This window comes from Eschrichtius robustus, chromosome 1 (assembly GCF_028021215.1).
Source record: "Eschrichtius robustus isolate mEscRob2 chromosome 1, mEscRob2.pri, whole genome shotgun sequence".
Classification (NCBI taxonomy): Eukaryota; Metazoa; Chordata; class Mammalia; order Artiodactyla; family Eschrichtiidae; genus Eschrichtius; species Eschrichtius robustus.
In genome coordinates, this window is record NC_090824.1 from 129,477,607 (window position 1) to 129,490,579 (window position 12,973).

The 12,973-nt window shown below is 52.7% G+C and overlaps 1 protein-coding gene across 2 annotated transcripts in view; it reads right to left on the minus strand.

Annotated features, from left to right (window-relative positions):
• ITGA11 (integrin subunit alpha 11) overlaps positions 1-12,973 on the minus strand; it is a 127,685-nt gene that overhangs the window by 95,949 nt on the left and 18,763 nt on the right. For both annotated transcript variants that reach the window (XM_068554478.1, XM_068554486.1), the window contains exon 2: positions 622-733. In XM_068554478.1, the coding sequence (XP_068410579.1) occupies positions 622-733 (112 nt within the window). The remainder of the gene's footprint in view (positions 1-621; positions 734-12,973) is intronic.

A 12,973-nucleotide genomic window follows, 5' to 3' on the forward strand; every position in this document is an offset into this window, starting at 1 on the left:
AAAAAATCACCGAATCGACACTTGAAATGAGTAAATTATATAATATGTAAAATATAATCCAACAAAGTTATATTAAACATCAGACACAGACCCTTCCTGCCTCTTGATCGCCCCCGTCCCAGAGGGGTCCTTGGGATCTCTCTGGCCCTCTCCCCACCACTCAGCCTTGCTCTCACTTCCCTTTGCCCCACTGTTCCTGTATTTTAGCTTTGAGCACACTCACATCTATCCCCTCAGAGACATCCCGCTCCCCAACAGCTCTCCCAGCCGCCAGGACCAGAGGCACTGCCCCCACTGATGAGATCCTGAGGCCCTGAGAGGGGATGGGAGGGGGTAATTATTGGTTCTAGGTGCCTGCTACTTGTGCCGTCCCATAACCCGGAGAAGGACGGGTGTTCATTCCCATTTCTCAGATGAGAAGATCAAGGCCTGTGACATGGGATGCTCATGATTTCATGGACAGGGGCAGATCCTAGGCAGCCCCTGACCTGCCACGACAAGAAGTCAAGTCCCCGGCAAGGGGGGCGTCTACACGTGAGGGCCAGTGCGGCCAGCCAGCCGATGCAGGGGCTGCGTGTGGGGCGGTGCAGGGCTACGGTGGAGGCGGCAGCTCTCACTCACCACTTCTTGCCGCTGATGTCATGCTGCTGCACCGTGTAGCCAAAGAAGGCGGCTCTGGAGCCGGGGATGACTCGGGGCTTCTTGATGTCCATGTTGAAGGTGTCCGTGAACCCTGGGTGGGGAGGAGAGGAGTCAGGCAGGTGGAGGTCCAGGGTCTTGGCTGTGGATGGAGTCTGTTCCCCTATCCCTGGGGAGCCCCAGTTCCTGTTTGGGGAGCCAACAGTCTGATGGCAAAGGCCCAGCCACTGCCCTGGGGGAGCCAATCTGATAGGGGAGGCATAGGCATCAAACCTACTCTTAGAGAGATCAGGCGGGTCTGAAGGGGAAGACCCAGTCCCTTCCCGAGAGAATTCCTGGTCTCACAAGGAAGAGACAGTCCCCGTCCCCCTCCATCACTCCTTCCTCCAACCCTGCTCCTTCTAGCTTCTGCTGGTCTCCTCTTCCGTTTTTTTTTTTCTCTTTTCCCTCCTCTCTCCTCCTTCGCTCCCCACTCCTCCCTCTCCTTCTCCCTTCTCTCACCTCTGCCTGTTAAAGAGTCACGGAGCTGATTTCCCACGTCTCTCGCCTCCCCCCACCGCCCCAGCAAGCCTGGGGTCCTAGTGGCCACGGCTCCAGCGCTGCTGGCTGACCACCTCCTTCTGAATCCATACGCAAAGCTCCGCCTGGCATACTGCTCGGCGGGAGCAGCTGAGGCAAAGCAGAAATTCCCGTAACCCTTTCACCTTGGCCCCTGATCGGTCAATTAACCGATTCCACCTAGTGGAGAGCCTTGGGGCAAAGAGCTTTACCCCTTTGGCATTCTTGTGCTGAATCACAAGAAATAGCAATTCACACTTGTATGCTGCTTAGGGTTCTGGGTCTCCTCACATTTGCCATCATTTACCCTCACAGGACTTTGGGGGAATGGGCAAGCAACATCCACATTTGGCAGAGGGGGGTTCAGACCCGGAGAGGTTGAGGCTGTCCAGGGGTACACAGTGGGTCAGCGGCAGCATCAGAGCCAGGACCTCAGGTACCTGCTCTGCGACTCCTTCCCTCCACGAGGCATTTTCAGGCATGTCTGGCCTCGTTACGTATCAGTACCTACAGGACCATCAAACTTGGGACCCATGGGATTTAAGGGGTGGGATCCTACCATGAGCCAAAAGTCTCAGATAAGTGAAAACCAATCAGCAGAACAAAACAGAGTAGACAGAATATCACTGTCGTTCCTTTCATGTGTAGGGCACTTTATAAATTTCACAGAACACTCACATACCTGCTATCATCTGATCTCCACGACAACCCTGTGATGTGGGCAGCAAAGGGAAAGCCGAGGGTCAGAGAGGTGAACTGACCTGCCCAAGGTCCCAAAGCCTGCTGGATAGGGACTCTCAATCTGAGGCTAGTACCCTTGAGCGTCCCTCTGTCCTTCCCTTGGCACGGACCCCCTGAGTCTGAGTGTTCAAGAGTGATGCCCTGGAGCATGTACTTGAATAAGGCCTACTGTACAGGACCAAGAGGTTTCTTCCACACTTTCTTTTCTGCTCAGCAAATGGGTACAGTGGCCAAAAATTCCATCATTAGAGTCCCAGAATTAGAGTCCCCTGAGGTAACACTGGAACACCTTAGATTAGGGATGTTAGACACGTGTTCTCACTCATCCATGTCAACTGATTATTAGTGTTGCCTGGAGCACTGAGTTAAGAAGGATTCTGAGGTCAAGTCTGGGCTCAGTGGGCAAGACTAGTGTGATCAGTGAGCAGTACCTGCTGGGGATACAGGAGCAGACAGTGACAGCAAGGGGCTACGTAGCTGCCAACCCTGTCTTCATGATTGCTAATCTGCCACATGAACTTAGTGTCATAGCCCTAAGTGGGGGTGGGGGAAGAAGAGTATGCTGTTTACATACTCTTATTTACAAAGCCCAGCCCACGAATGGACTTATCAGCCTGGTTAGAAGCAGGCAGCCTTCGGGAAGAGGGGCCTGGTCGGGTGAGCACAGAGGGATGAAGGGGCACAGGTCCTTGGCCAATGAGGGCATGTCACAGAGCAGAGAGGGACACTAGTGTCACCTGTGCACAGCTGGGAGGTGGACAGAGAGAGGTCAAAGAAGAAGTGGAGTTGCAGATGAGGAACTCTCCAACTCTGTCCTAGGAATGGACACACACACATGCACACGCAAGGATGTACACACAGAGAGGCACATATGTGCATGCACACAGACACACATCCATGCACACACATGCACAGGCCACGCACATTCCCTGACTGGGGGGCAACACTTTATCTGGCTCCCTGGTGCCCCCTGGAGATGTTCCCTGGTGGTCCTTGGTCCTCCCTTTCCTGCATCTGAGCCCAGCAAAGGGAGGTGACCTTGACAAGAGGAAAGCATGCTGGGCAGTCAAGAAATCTAGACCCACCCACCACTCCCAGGCCGACAAGGGGGTGAGGGCCAGTGAAGCTAAGGCCATACGTTGTGCCTTCAGGGCCTTCTCTACCATCAGTGCTTCTTGGGCAAACATGGCCAGAAGGATCCTTCCAAGACCTGTCAGATCCAATCACTCCTCAGCTCCATATGCTCCATCGTCTTCCCACCAACTCACAGTCAAAGCGAAAATCCTTACCTGCAAGGCCCTGCATGATCCCACCTGGTTCCCTCTGCCCCTCATTTCCTGTCCTCCCCCTCCATCCCTCTGCTGCAGCCACTCTGTCCCGCTTGCCGTTCTTAGAATGTGTCAGACCCGTCCCCACTTAGCATCTTTGCCCTGGCTGTTCCCTCTGCCTGGAAAGCTCCTCCCTGGGTTACCTGCAGGGCTCACTCCCTCAAGTCATTCAGGTCTCTGTTTCAATGCCATCTTGTCCCTTACCAGGACACCCTGTCACTCTTATCCCCCTTATTCTTCTTCATTTGTCCTCATAGCACTTATCACCAACATGTTACGTATTTATCTGTTTATTGTCACGTGGCTGATATTCTATAATATTCTTATGTCTTCTAAGTGCCGAGAGACGCTGCTCACTGCTGTATCCTTAGTGCCTTGAATAAAGATCTAGCTCAGAGTCAGCAGTCAATAGATACTGCTTGATTGAATGGTTAGAGACCAGGACCCACATTTGGCTGGGACGCTCTCTCCCCTCAACGAGTAACAGGGGAAAAAATATTTACTGAGCACTGATATGTTCCAGGCACTATTCTAGGTATCTCACCAGTAATTTTATATTACTTAGTTAAATCTCACACCAACCCTGTGAAATAGATATTATCATACCTCTGGGGGGTTAAGTAATTTGCCCCAAATCACTCAGCTAGGAGGAAGTTAGAGCAAGCCCATGATCTGGTAGCCTAGGGCACTGGGGTGATGTGCTACCCCTGGGAGAGCAGCTTTTCAGAGAAGGACCCACTGGAGGCAGGGAAAATTCTTTTCAGAGAAATGGGTCTTCCCTCTTGCCCTCAGGTCCCACCTCCTCTGTCTCTGGGTTTGGATGGGGGCAGCAGATGGGAGAGGAGGCCGGCAGCCCTGTGCTCCTTCCCTCCCCCCGGGGGCTTTGTCTAGGACTAGTCCTGTCTCCCCCAGTGTCCCCACCCCCAACCCCCAGGACAGGATTAGTGAAATCTGGCCACAGGGAAGAGGACAAAAGCTCTCAGGGACGGGGCATTAAGTTACAAAGTGCTGGTTTCTTCCCTCAGTCGGCATTTGCTTCTGACCAAACCGAACCAACAAGAGAATGGATTTCCTAAAAGTGATGTCAAGTCTGACACCCTGACCTTGGCTCCTGGCCCGCTCCCCTGATGGCAGGTGGCTTTCATGCTTGGGGAATGTACTCTTCTCAGAGATTTATGAACCCCAAATACCAATAAAAGAAAACAAAGTTGTTTTTGATGGGAGTCAACAGGCCGATTGCAGAGACAGTGGGAGCCTGGTTGGGCAGCCTGCCACTTTACTGCCCTTGATATTGATGACAGAGGGGGAAAAAAACCACAATTCCTGGCCTGCTCTCCTGTGGACTATGGCCAAAGTTACATCAGCTGCTGCTCCCTTTCTCAGAATCTTATCTTTTAAAAAAGCATCAGCCAGTCCCAAGAAAGCACTGAAACCACAGCATGATGTTTGAGCATCGCTTGATCTCAAACCCACCACTCCAGGCTAAGGTGGAGGCTACTGTCCGATCACCAGGCAGGGTGGCCACAGTCCCAAATGCTGAGGCGCACTGGCCAACACGTGTCTGGAGCTCCTGTGGACTCAACAGCTCCACGGGGAGTGCTCATTAGAGCTTAAGGAGACTCAGCTGAGCATCCATGATGGGCTGCCTCCACCCTCTACCAGTCACACCCCACACTGCTGCCGCTAGCTTCCCAAGGGTCTTGGGAGAAAGTCCAAAGTCTCCATGGGGCCCAATGGCCCTCAGAGCATCCCTAGCCTGTCTCATCAAGTTTTCCTCTGGCTCCCTGCTGTCCAGGCCCCGGGGCCGCCTTTCTGCTCCTTAGATGCACCTTGCTGCCTCCCATCTTGGGGCCTTTGCACGTGCTATTTCTTCTGCCTGAGCATCTCTGATGAACTTCTCATCACCTTCAGATCTCAGCACAAATGTCCCATTCTTGACCCCTCCCCAAGAAGCTTCCCTGACCGCCCCCCGCCACCTCCGCCATTACATCAAATTTTGCCTAGTGATCTCAATGTGAGAAGCCTGGCTCCAGCATCCATTGACTAATGGGTGACCCTGGGTCAGGGACTTCTCTGGTCCTCAGTTTACTCTTCTATAAAATGGGAATAATAATACTAACCTCAAAGTGTGGTGGACAAAACTGAATGCAGTGACTAACCTGTGGCAGTGCCTGGTCCATGGAAAGCACGCAGTAGATCTCGGTCAATTGGAACTGAATCAAGATTCCCTGCTCTCTGAGCTGCCTCAGTGCCTTTGCCCATGCTGTTCACCCTGACTGAAGGCCTTTCTTCCCTTCTTCTCAAACATCAAGGCCCAGCTCTGATGACACCTCTGCTACAACGTGGTCCTTCCTCTGGGTTGCTCATAGCTTCTGTTGCTTTCTACCATGGATTACAGTAGTTTCCACATCTTCCCTGCTTTCTTATCCAGCTACACACTATTCAGGGCAACATTCGGGAGTAGCTTTGTATATTTTTATCTTTCCCCTGTGCCAGGAATATGCAGAGAGACTTGCCTGATGGATTTCTCACCCTCTGAGAAGCTGTTCCCAGAATCAGTACCTGTTGGCCTCTTCTTCCCTTAGTTTATTTCCTAGCTCTCTGATTGTATGGACAGTCCCTTACCATTTAGATAACAGTAATAAAAATCATAGTGTACATGCACATAGAACTCACTAGGCACCAGGCACTGTTCTAAATTTATTTAATCCTCACAACAACCTCTTGAAGCAAGTATATTATTATTCTCACTTTACAGGTGAGGAAACTGAAGCACAAAGAAGGCAGGTAACTGGCCATGGTCACGCAGCTAGGAAGTGGTAGGGTCGCACTCTGAGGCCTCATTGGTCCTGCCCTGGGCTGCCTGCCACCATCAAGCCTTCCTCCCCACTTCTGTCACTTGAGCTCCTCACTGCTGGGCTAGCCCTCCTCCCTCCCACCCTTTCTTAAAAACTCACCCATCCTGGGTCCCACGGCCTCAGATCCTGCTTGCTAGAGAACTGACAGGTGCATCCCTGATCACAACAGGCAGAATACAGGGGACCAGGTGTGCCAGAAGGACACAGCCAGAGTCCCAAGGACCTTGAAAATCTGGATGAAGCACCAGATTTGACAGCAGGAGGAAGCTACTCTGGGGAACCTGAGAGTGACCATCTTTCAGCCGCCTTCCATCCGCCAGGCCTCTGCTCATTCTCTGGGTCCTGCTTTGGGTTGCGGACGTACGTTGTGTAGGCAAGAGCTTTCATTTTCCTCGGATGGTGGGAGCTGGGATGGGGGCCAGGGAGGCTGAAATAGTACCAGAACTCTCTCGCGTTAGCTCCCTCTTCCCAGTTTTACTTGCCCCTCAAGAATCTTCATGTCTAAAGGCAAATCACAGATAGGGAGGGGCAGGGGACAGGAGAAAAGACCCTGACAAAAGAAAAGACCCTAAGCAAAAAGAAATGGTAATGTGGGCCTCCTTCTGCTATGGAAAACAAAATCACACATTCCAACCTGAGATGGGGTGGCTGGTTTGCATCCTCTGCATTGCTGCCCCTTCTGCTGTGGCAAATAAGGAAAGCTGGGTGGTTCTTGATCTGCTGCCAGCCCCAGCTGTCTTTCCCTTCTTACCCGAAGCTATTGTTTCAAAGACAGGCATCTAAGAAGGCAATGTCAGGTTTGGGGGCATTGCTGGTGAGGTCCGAGGCCCCCACACCTCCGTCTAGGCTCTAGTGAGGCGCTAGTGAAATATGAGAGAAGGGGTGGGGTGTGGGGAGAATGCGGTCCCCTCATCAGAGAAGCTTCTGCCAGTTGAGGGAGGAAGGCCTCCACTGGAGAGGAGGTGGCTCCAGGTCAGGGAGGCCTCCGACTCCAGGGATCCTGCCCTTGGGGGCCTGCAGCCCTCACAGGAGACCTAGTAACTATGCCCTCCCCCAGGAAGCCTCTGGAGGGTGGGGCTCTGGGCCCTGCCCTTGAGAGCTGCTGGGGCATCAGGGGAATCACACTGGATTGTGAGCTTCTTTCTGCTTATACCCCCACTCACGGAGGAATGAATACTTGTGAAGTTTAGTGAATACTTGTTAAGGGTTGGGGTTAAACCTCTACACTGAGCAGAGTGAATTCCATACATCTTCTCCCCATCCCTAGACTCCAAGCAAAGGACAAGGACTGGGTTTCACTTATCTCTTCAGTCCCACTGCAGGGTTTGGGACACAGAGATGCTCAGTAAAATGTGTTGAACTAAAGTAGAAGATTCAGCTCTGACTAACAACAATAAACGCCTGTGAAGCATCCCCACTTAACGCTGGGCTGGGCCGTATGAGGCAGAAATTAAAGTGTGTCAGTTTCCAGCCAAGGTCTTAGGATGCCTTGTCTGTTTCTGCTTGCCCACTTGCACTTCGGCCTTCAATGTGAGAAGTATTTGCTCAGTCTGGCCCACTGATCCCAGAAAAAAGATGAGAGATATTTGGAGCTGAACTGCCCTAGCCAAGCCCGGCTGGGGTCAGCCATCCCCCACATACATAAGCAAGCCCTATGAGGCCAGCAGGGCTCTCAGCTGAGCTTAGCTGAGGTCAGTTGACATCCAGCTGACCCAGCCACATGAACTAAATAATTATTGTCTGTCACTCAGAGTTGGGGGGATTATTTGTTACATGGCATTATTGTAGCAATTGGTAACTGACTCAGTCTGGCTCTTAAACCAGCGGTCCCCAAACTTTTTGGCACCAGGGACCGGTTTCATGGAAGACAATTTTTCCACGGACGGCGGGGAGGGGGTGGATGGCTCAGGCGGTAATGCAAGCGATGGGGAGCGGCTGATGAAGCTTTGCTCACTCGCCTGCTGCTCACCTCCTGCTGTGTGGTCTGCTTCCTAACAGGCTAAGGACCAGTACCGGTCCTCGGCCCGGGGGTTGGGGACCCCTGTCTTAAATGATGGACAATCAGGGAAGGGGAGGAATAATTACACAATGGGGATTCATGGTTTCTGGGGTGGTAACCCAGTCATTCCCTTCTCAAGAGCTCACGGGGAGGCCTGGACCTAGCCTGTCAGGTAGCAGAGTGGCCTAGCAGACAGGTCATGACCTCTCCTCCCTGAGCCATGCACCAAGAGCCTTAGAGCTGGGCTGTCCTGCCTCATCGGGACATAGGAATGGCAGACACAGGAACAACAGACATACAGACAGACCCCTAGCATCCATGCTGGGCTCAAGGGCCCTCCCGTACCTCATTTTCCCTCTGCCCAATGGCCAGGGGACGTGAACCCTGGACAATTTAACACAGGGTCAAAAATGGTGTGCAGCAAATATGTTATCAGGGAAGGGTAACTTATTAGGATTTTATTTTCAAGAGCAAACAGGGATCTTATAGATCCAATAACCTAGTGGTCTCAAAACTTTGTTTTTCTGCAGTGAATCCCACCTTTTGGAAACAAAATCTATACAATGAAAAGCAGACACAGGAAGCTGAGGTTGGGGTTAAGGATGGGGGACAAGGAAACTCCCCACCTGCAGTGACAATCCTAAGACATTTCTTTGGAACCCCAGGGTGTCCTGGAACATAGTTTGAGAACCACTTGATTGGGTTTAAGACCCTTGTTAGTGAGAGAACTCAGGCTGGGAGAGGGGTGGGAATTTGTCCAAGGTCACCATGCCCATCTTTATTTACCACCACTGCCTCTGTATACCCCTGCTCTACAGTCCTTCAATTCCACGAATGTCTATTTGGGGCTACGATGCTCCAGGTTCCATGCTGGGTAGTAGGGCCATGACTTGTGGTCTTCAGAGTCTGCAGCCACATGTGTGAACCAACAGACATGTTTGCATGTCACCAGAGCCCAAAGTGAAGCCCAGAGAAGGCTGGACCAGGGCAGGGTGACCTGCGTTCTAATCTCAGCTTTGTCACTAAATTGGCCGAGTGTCCGTGGAGAGTCGCTATGCCTTTCTGGGCCTCAGGGTCCCCATCTGTCAAATGAGAGGGTTGAGCTCTCTGCTACTAAGGCCCAGCCCTGGCACATGTCAGAGAGGTTCTCTAGAGCAAACACACAGCCAGCTTCCAGTTGTCGGCATGCGAGCATCTGTCTTGAGTCTCCACAAACAATTTAGAATTGAAAGCCAGGCGGTATGGAGGAATGCAAGCTCCTCTTAATGTCAGCTGAAGCCAAACACACTTAGGAAGGGGAATTCTCCAGGCACAAATGATCATATTTTGCATTCCCAAGCCAAAAGAGAGTTGAAGAAAACTGTCATCTAATGCTCTGCGTTATCCAGGCCCCAGCTCCCTCCCCCCTTGCCTGAACCGTGGAGACCTGGCCTCAGCGCCCTACTTCCCTGGCTGTGGCTTCTGGGCACACTCAGATGTCAAAGGGACGAAGGCCCTGGTGGGGGTCCAGGCAATGTGATCACCTTTCCAAGAAAGCCCAGCCTCGTCCTGGAGCTGGACTGTGCTGCTAAAACCTCAGCGAAGAAATTTGGAGCAAGCAGGCAGGGGGCACCACAGTTCCCTTCCAGACTCGTCTTATTTCAAAAATTGAGGATGCCGGTGGTATGCACTGAATCCTTGAGTACATGGCTATATGGCCTTGGAGTGGCCAAAGCTTCTCTCTCCCTGGGATCTTCTAGGCATGGAAGCCATGATCCCTTAGGAGGGAGACATGGCTGGAGGACCACTGCCAAGGTCAAAGGCCAGAGGATGGACTCCTGACTTTAGGACAGCTGATTCTAGGACTCAGAAAAAGGGACATGGGCATACAATGTCCACCTCCCGAGAGCTAGGGCTGCTGTGATGAGTAGAACTAGGTTGGGCACCAGGAGACCTGGGTCCTCCCCTGGGTTCGGTCACTGACTGGCTGAACCTTGAACAAGTTACTTCTCCCCAGGCCTTAGTCTCCAATACAGAAAATGAGGAAGCTAGACCAGGTGGTCTAAAAACCTTTACAGTCAGGATGTTCTGAGTCTGTGACCCTTCTCCTCCGGATTCATTTCCAAATTCATCTCCCTTTGGAGGGGAGGAGTAGGCAGATGAACACTGGGGCACCCCAAGGGGGCAAGCAGATGGCCATTGCCCCTGCAGGTCTCTATCAGGTTGGCTGCCAGGACCGGGGCCATTCCCTCCCTCCTCTCTAGCACTTGGGTCCAACACAAGTGCCCCTCAGCTTCAAGCCACTTATGAAAGTGAGCTGTAACACCCTCCCGGCTGCCCCCCAGTGGCTTAGCCCTGAGCTGCCACTGCCCTGCTGCTAGAACTGGGGGCCATGATCGGGTGGGGGCTGGTCTGGTGATATCAAGCCAGTTCTTACCACCAGGCCCTGCTGCCCCCCTGGTGCTTTAGAGCAAACCTGCCCACACTTGGGTCTCCCCAGGAGAGAGACAAATGCGTCCTCCCTACTCTTGGCAAAGACCATCCTGTTTCCTAGCTTCTCTAATCAACTTAATCAGCATCTTTTTTACACAATGACTGCCTTCTGGATGTGGCTTCATGTCTCTCTGCTAACTGGTCATTATCACACTGCCTTTTTCCTCAGAAGGAAACGCTATGGAGTCTACCCTGCTTCATACTCCTCCAACCACTAATATCACCAGCCAACCACCGTTCTTCCTTCTCCTTCCCTCTGTTGAAGAAGCAGGAGAGAGCCTTATCTCTGGATGGAGTCTCCTATCCTTGGCTCCCCTAGCTTCATGCAGGTCAGAACACGGCTCACTGGGAGCAACTGGTGTGTGCGTGTGTGTGCTGTGTGTGCATGCATGTGCACATGTGGCCAAGGGATTAGCCAGAGAGGACAGGGTGGGGAGGGGTAATGACAGGCGGCAATGATTTCTCCCCATTGGAGTCCAGAGAGAGGGGCGGGTTTAGGGGAGGGAGGTGCCTTCAGTCTGAAGGGCCAGCTCTATCCCTAGACTGGACAGAGAGGGAAGGCAGAGGGAATTGGAGAGTCACTTCCGTGGAAAGGCGTCGTTCCTCCCCACGGAATGAGCACAGCACTTGTTCCTTAGGGGAATCTCAGGGAAGTGATCTCATCTGGGAGCCAGAGCATCCCTGGTCCACACCCACTGCTGCTTCTGGCCACGAGCGGCTCTGAGCTTGCCAGCGGCTGTGCCGTGGGTGTCTGTGGCCACATGTCCACCTTCCAGGGAAGAAGAACCCAAATCAATATGTACTTTGATGTCCCCTGAATGTTAAATGTGTGAAAAAGAACACGTAAGAATCAGAAAGCTTCCACATGTGTGCGATGAGGGGGCGGGGGGACCACCGTGGCTGGAGAGTTCTGGGTTCCACTAGAGCCGAGTCTGGAGGGCCCTCACGCGTGCACAGAGATGTCAACTGGGAAAGAGCTCGCATATTCACCAGCTCATCAGGTCCCAGCAGGCAGCCTCTTAACAAGCAGTCTACACAGCAGGAGTGCTGGCTGCCCCTCTCCCCTCCAAGGTTTTGCTCTCAGTTCCCTCCCCCCCGAATGCCTCCTCATATTGTCAGCCCCATCCTGCACCTGCCTGTCAGGGGGCCCAGGGCATGTCCCACTCACCCCTTCCATCTACCCACCCTGTGCCCTTCCCTGACTGTCCTGCCTCCTGAGCCAACCCTCCTCACCTGGGGTGGAGAGTCCAGGGGACGGAACCACACCATGGACTGCACCTGCATCCCCTTGGGGCCTAGAGTTACAAACACTAGGGGAAGCAATGGACAAATATGAAGTCAACACACACAAAGGGTGGGCTTGGGGCCTCTTTCACCAATGGGAAACGGAGGCTAAGGAAGGTTACCTGCCGGAACCCAGTCTTCTAGCCGGTGGGGCACATGTAGAGTGGGGATCCAGCCCTCCCCAGTCCCTGGGCAGGGCTCTTGTTCTACTCCTTCCCTGAATCTCCCAGCAGGATTCAGCTGCCACTCTCAGAGCACCTACCAAGTGCCAGGACGGGCCAGGTGCCTTAGAGGAGTATTTCATTTAATTCTAACAAGTGATTTGGGATTTTTTTCCCCATTGAACAGGTGAGGAAACTAAAGGTCCAAGACTGACTTGCCTGGGGCCCAGGTGCTGGTGCCGACGTCTCATCCTGCCTGCTTCCCAGGCTACACATCTTTTAGTGCTTTTGAGCACCCTCATCGAGGCTGGCTGTGTCTGTGAGAGGGCAGGCAGGGCAGCTGAGAGCTCTCCTTGGTGGGGTCGGATAAGACCCCCTACTCACACCTGAAAATGACACCCTTCCAGCTGGACCAGTGATAGCCCTCTCTGAGAAGCTTTCATTTGAGTTGAAGCATTGAAGATCCTATGCTAACCTTACCTTTGGTGCCAAAAGGGAGGCTACTTTAACCAAGCTGAGGGGGTTCTGTCCCTCCTCACCTCTGCTCCCTGCACAGTGTCTGGAATACAACAGGCTCTCAACAAAGTGGACAGAACAAACTCATGAATGAACAAGTGAATGAATGACCATGGACAAGCTTATCAAATTAACTCAGTGTTCATCTGAGTAGAACATGAGCAGATGGGACACAGGGCAGCCCTCCCTTTACCCTCGGCCCTCTGTCAATTCACCCTCTGCACTCCAGCCAGGCTCCACGGTGCCCTCATGATACATGCTGGGTGCTGACAGCCTCCAGGTCCCTCTTCCCTGGCCTGCCAACCTCTCTCCCCTACTTCAGTATCCTCGTCTCATCAAAAACCGGTTGTGGTGTCCTATTTTGTGCTAGATAAACACATGCTTGCTAATGTGCGACTTATCATGACATCTCTTCAA